This window comes from Lathyrus oleraceus, chromosome 2 (genome assembly GCF_024323335.1).
Source record: "Lathyrus oleraceus cultivar Zhongwan6 chromosome 2, CAAS_Psat_ZW6_1.0, whole genome shotgun sequence".
Lineage (NCBI taxonomy): Eukaryota > Viridiplantae > Streptophyta > Magnoliopsida > Fabales > Fabaceae > Lathyrus > Lathyrus oleraceus.
Genome location: NC_066580.1, coordinates 177,615,639 through 177,621,638, shown reverse-complemented (window position 1 = coordinate 177,621,638; position 6,000 = coordinate 177,615,639). Strand labels below are relative to the sequence as shown.

The 6,000-nt window shown below is 33.3% G+C and overlaps 1 protein-coding gene across 1 annotated transcript; it reads right to left on the bottom strand.

The window, feature by feature from the left end:
• Window positions 1-2,497: 2,497 nt before the first annotated feature.
• On the bottom strand, window positions 2,498-5,442 carry LOC127118749 (serine/threonine-protein kinase SAPK2). Its single transcript, XM_051049007.1, has 9 exons — window positions 5,140-5,442; window positions 4,980-5,054; window positions 4,754-4,855; window positions 4,340-4,393; window positions 4,161-4,253; window positions 3,988-4,080; window positions 3,764-3,868; window positions 3,539-3,637; window positions 2,498-3,215 (listed from the first exon to the last, which is right to left on the bottom strand). The coding sequence occupies exons 1-9, from the start codon at window positions 5,257-5,259 to the stop codon at window positions 2,943-2,945; spliced, it is 1,014 nt and encodes a 337-aa protein (XP_050904964.1). The 5' UTR covers window positions 5,260-5,442; the 3' UTR covers window positions 2,498-2,942.
• Window positions 5,443-6,000: the final 558 nt, after the last annotated feature.

Genomic DNA, 6,000 nt, shown 5'->3' with positions numbered 1-6,000 from the left:
GATCTCTCCCAATGGAAACCCAATGAATGAGGGGTGAGGAGGATGTCAAGGTGTGATCCCAAAGTCAATGCAAATGATGAGATAGCATGAGGGATCTTAGGATCAAAATTGGGGTCTTACAATAAGCTCACTCATTAATGACATTTCGAACTCCCCTGCATCAAACTTGCAATATCCTTGCAAAGAGATTCACTAGTGAATCCAAATATACTATTATCAACGTAATTTTAAACTAATAAAATATGTTTTTCTTCACGTCTTATAAACATAGTAATATATACTTTATCACGATTAAATCCTTATTTTATAAAAAAAAATCCAATAAGGCGTTCATATCAAGCTCTAAGAGCTTGTTTGAGATCATAAAGGGCTTGTTTAATTTTTTAAACAAATCCAGGATTTTCATAGTCCTCAAAACTAGAAGGTTGAGAGGCATAGACTTCTTCGTTTATAAACCCGTTAAGAAAAGATGGTTTTACATCCATCTGATACAACTTAAAATCCAAGCAGCATACAAACGGAAAAAAGAGTCATATTGCCTCAAAACGAGCTACATGAGCATAAATATCCTCATAGTTAACGTCTTCAGCCTGACTATAACCTTTTGCCACTAGCCTAACTATATTCTTAGTAATTATGTTGTTTTCATCCAATTTATTCCTAAACACACATCTAGTGTCAATGTCAATTTTATCTTTAAGACGCGAAACAAGGTTTTAAGCATCATTACGTTTAAATTGAATAAGTTGTTCTTGCATAGCAAAGAGTCATCCCCGTCAATTAAAACATCAGATGTAGTCTTAGGTTTAATTTGGAAAATGAAATTGTTAAATTGAGATCTAGTACTTATGTCCTTCCAGATATCGCAAAGTAGCTGAGTTGAGGTCTTTTGTTTTTCTTCTTGCATAGTTGGATGATCTTTTGCAACAATCCAATCTGGATGATCTTTTGCAATGGATGATCTTTTGAAACAATCCAATCTGGATTTAGCTGAGTTATGGTCTCTTGTTTTTCTTGTTGTTGTTCTCTTCCCTCTTTATCGTTCTTAATGTTCTCTTCTTTCGAAGGATCCTCTATGAGAGTGTCGTTGTTGACCAATCGTTCTGTTATCACACCTGAAATATTAGAAGCAGAAAAACTACCTTTCCCTGACTTTAGGGGTACGGTTTCATCAAAAGACACAAGAACTGACTCTTAAACAACATATTTTCTATTTTTGAAAACTCTATACTTCTTACTCGATGATGAGTACCCTAGAAAAAATAATTCATTAAGCTTTACATTTAATTTATCAATAATGTCATTTCCGTTATTTAAAATAAAGCATTTGCATTCGAAAACACAAAAGTAAGAAATATTGGATTTCCTACCTTTAAATAGTTCATATGGTGTCTTCTCTATGATTGGTCGCATGACGATCCTGCTTAAGACATATGACATGAAGTATTAATCACATTTGTCTAAAAGTATTTAGAAAAACTCATTTCACTTATCATTGTTTGGACGAATTCTTCTAAAACATGATTTTTGCACTCAACAACACCATTTTATTGTGGAATACACAAAAATTATGAGTTATCTTGTTTTCATTACAAAACTTTCAAACTATTAATTTACAAACTCACCACCATAATCACTCCGAAGAGTGACATTTTTTAAATTATAAAGATTTTGGACAAATTTAACAAATTTTTTAAAAATTTAACAATTTTTTTATAAATTTGTTCTTTAGGAGTTAAAAACAGCGTTTGAGTAACTCTAGAATAGTCATCTACCAAAACAAAATCAACTCTTTTCATAATTATATAGGTAAATCATTTGACATAGTATACATTTATATTGAAGAGTAAGTTATGGCTTCAATGAAAATTTTCATCACATCTTTACTTCTTGTTACCTTTTCAAGCATTATGAGCCTAGAAGCTCGCAACCTTTTTGCAAACAACCACTCAACCAAATTTGCCAAAACCAACCTTGCCACCTTTGCCTACAATGCCAACGTTGCCTCAAAGCAATGTTCCTCCATTTCCTACCATTCCTTCTCTTCCCAAGCTCACAATGCCACCATGAATCCTACTCTTCCATCTCTCAACCTTCCTCCACTCTCATCAACTTCACTTCCAAACCTTCCTACAATATCAACCATTATCTCCTCCATCCCCTTCAACCTCTTCCCCTTAAGGTCTTTTTCGCTTGTTCTCATCTTGTTATCTATGCTTAGACATTGCATTGTTTATTTATTGTGGATGATAATATCATTGTATTATGGTGTGAAAAACATCTTTGTATTTTTCTATTTTTATTTACGACTTAAACACTATTGCTTGTACTTTCTCTTATATTATATATAGATATTGAATTACTACACATTTGGATACAACTATGATATCTTCTTTCTTATTTTGAAGTCTTCTAAGCAAATAATCTAACTAACTTCAACAAGCACCAAAAGGAAACATAATGGAACATTCTATTTGAAACACAAAAAGATCAACAATAATGAAAAACGTCATGTGATAAATTAAGAATGACCAATAATCAAATGACTAAACAAGAGAAACTTATTCCACAACTTGCTTTACTTAATATTCTCTTTTTTGGAAAAGCAAGCTCATGTGATATTTTACATATTTACAAAAGGTACTTGAATCTCTGAAGTTCCAAAATTTGATAACGCTTACACGTGTGTTACTTGCAATATAAACAAGGAACTTCTTCACTACAAAACACGACATAAACATAAATATTAAACACGACATTGATACTACCATAGATACTAAATACAAATGTAACTTGATAGAATGACCGTACTTGAGTATAACCATGTGTGTTGATGTCATGTCAGTGTCGGTCACAAAACACATCTTTAACCTGATGTTCAGGCCGCATACCTTCATCGCCCTTACAGCTAATGATAGCTTATTTTTGTTCAATGAATACACTTAAAGAGGAGGGCAGACAAAATCACCGAATGTTTCAATATCTTCGATATCGGCATCATAATCATCCAACTCCATACTGTCTTCACTAAGAAGGCCTCCAAGTTTTGGGATGTTAATAGGTTTTCTTGCCTCTTGTATGATAGACAGAACTTCATCAACACTTTGTGATGGATTATTTACATCATTGGTTTGCCAGCTTCCACCTTCCATTAACTCTATTGGTAAGTTCATCAAAAACCATGGATGGTTTTTTATTTCTGGTATTGTTATTCTCTGTAAAATGGCATAAAAGACTCCATGAAATTCAAAAGTAAGCTACATGCATTTCAAGTATATATAGCACAGACACTGGACACGACATTGATGCTGATACTTAGACGCTAATAACAATTTTAGAAAATAGAAGTAATTGTATGTAATACAAGTGTCAATGTCATGACACGTGCCACACATTCAGACACATCTTCAATTTGAAGTATCAGTGATGCATAGATGGTCATCATGATCTAGCGCAACCGTAATTAAATCTTGTGCTCTTGGGAATTTATTGCCAAAGAAACAAAAACTCGATTTTTGACATTAAACAAACTACATACCTTTTCAGGATCAGCGACGAATATTTGAGAAAGAAGGTGTATACATTCCAATGAAACTCGTACGAAATCAGGAACTTTGTACTGGACACTAAGTATCTTCTGCAATAAACCACAAGAGTTCGATTAAAACATCAGAACAGAGAAAGTATGACTAAACAATCCAGTCTTCTTTCTAAATTTCATTTTGCCTAAGGATTCATAGAGTTTGCAAATAACAGCACTCACACTGATTGTTTTCCTAAAGTTTTTTGGATCCTCGGGGTCCTCGAAAGGATACGCGCCGACTAACATCACGTATAAGGTGACTCCACAAGACCAAACATCTGCAACCTATAGCTTTCAATAAAAATATAGTTAGCAAATTAAAATCTGCAGTCAAATCTGAACCAACTAGATACGGTTACACTCAACACTAACGAAATCCATAATAAGGAAAAATAAGACTCGACCTTTCCATCATATTCTTTCTTCGTCAGGACCTCGGGTGCAATGTAAGCTGGAGTTCCTACTGTAGACTTCGGTTGCGAATGCAATACAGATGACTAAAAGACGACAGTAAAAAACAAATGAACATCACTTGACAAAATAATTCTAGAGTTATAATGTTTTGTAAACATGTTACCTTTGAGTAACCAAAGTCGCAAATTTTGACCCGTGGCGCGGTGCTTCCATCTAAGAGTGTGTTTTCAAGCTTCAAATCTCTATGGCAGATTTGCTGCATAAAAAACTTCCTTTAACTAAAAATATCTAGTCATTTTAATGATAAAGAGTACATCGTAACGGTTTTGTTTCATTTCGTACCATTGAATGACAGTAACTGACTCCAGATATCAATTGCTGAAAGAAAAACCTTGCCTGATAATAAAAATAACATCAAAGATTGGACTAAAAACTATGAATAAATGATTATACAAGCTTAACAGAATATGAATAATATCATAATGAAAAGTACTACATAAACTATTCAAATAGTACTAGAATCATGCTTTTCCGCGACCGCAATATTGCATAGGACAGCACTTGCGGTGTGATTTTTGAAAACTCGAAATTTAGAACCAAAACTCAATTTACTTCTGAATAATCTTAACACTAAATCTTGACATTAAGTGTTTTTTAACAATGTATCTCAAACTCGTGTCAATCAAAATTCACACTGCAACATCCGCAATACGCATCGCAGCAACCGCAAAATAGTAACTTCAGTTTCTATATTACCTCATCTTCACTAAATCTACCAGCACTACATATCCTTTCAAAGAGTTCTCCTCCTGCAGCATACTCCATTACTATGGCTAGATGTGTTGGCGTTAGCAGAACCTGCAAAGGAAGACTTAATCACAAGTTTCTACAATCCATAACAAATTGAATCAAACCAAGAAGCTAGAACAAAACATAATCACAAGCTAACAAAATAGAAAGGAACTTGAGTAAAGTAACCAACCTCTTTGAATCTAACTATATTAGAATGCTTCAACGATCTATGATTCATGATTTCTCTCTGAACATGTTCATCAATCTGCAGTACACAAATCTCAACAATGAACCAAACACACACACACAACACACAAAATAAAAAAGGTGAAGCATAGAAATATAAATACATTTTGGCCTCTTTCAATAAACTTAACCGCAAAAAGCTCTTTGGTGAAAACATCTCTAACCAACTTCGCCACAGCAAAATTCCCAGACCCAATTTCCTTGACAACCTCGTAGCGTTCCATGTATGATTGATCACGAAAATTCTACACACTAGTGTGGTGTATTTTTGACATATAAAGTAATAAAGTTGAGAATAACTTAGATGAATAGTTATTCTTTTTTAGAGGACCAGATAAAAAAGTAGGTTCTTGGGGGTTTGGAAAAGGCTTCAAAGTCTTATACTTTACCAAGACGCAACCAACTATTTGACACCTATGATGGGAACACAGGATATAGATTCTATAATGTTTTGTCACTTGGCGAATTTAAGGTGAAACATGTTGTTAAGGTTATCGTGCTGTCTCTACACTCTTAATCTACGGTAACATTGTTTGATGTAAAAATGGTCTAAGAGTATTTGTTAGTTGAGAGTTGTATCAGTCGGTGGATAAAAACAAAATTTTAAATTAAATCAACACTTGATAAAATATTAGTGGGTACGGATAGTCAAAAAGCAAAAAAAAATCGGCAAATAATGAGAGTGTGGGCGGTCACTCAGAAGCAATAACTCAGTTTTCTTCTTCTATAAGTATCATGTCTCACAAGATAAAAAGAGTAGGATATTTAACTTTTGAGTTGGATATTCTCAGCCCACGTTTTATAAAAAGTGAATTGTAATAAATAAATAAAAATTATAATTTAATCAAATATGTAGTTGATTGAGTTGATAAAGAGTTGATTATTAAAAAAATGTAAGTTCAATTCCTGGATGATGTGAGAATATCTTTATTAGATAATGAGTAAGCGGTCTTTGAATTTTGAGA

Bases quoted from the DNA above. Each gene is read 5' to 3' on its own strand.
- LOC127118749 (XM_051049007.1), bottom strand. From the start codon at position 5,259: ATGGAACGCTACGAGGTTGTCAAGGAAATTGGGTCTGGGAATTTTGCT. The intron at 3,869-3,987 runs GTCGAGTCTTAT...TGAAAGCTATAG, and splicing joins AGAAAGAATATGATGGAAAG to GTTGCAGATGTTTGGTCTTG. The intron at 3,216-3,538 runs GTATGTAGTTTG...GCCATTTTACAG, and splicing joins TCGTCGCTGATCCTGAAAAG to AGAATAACAATACCAGAAAT.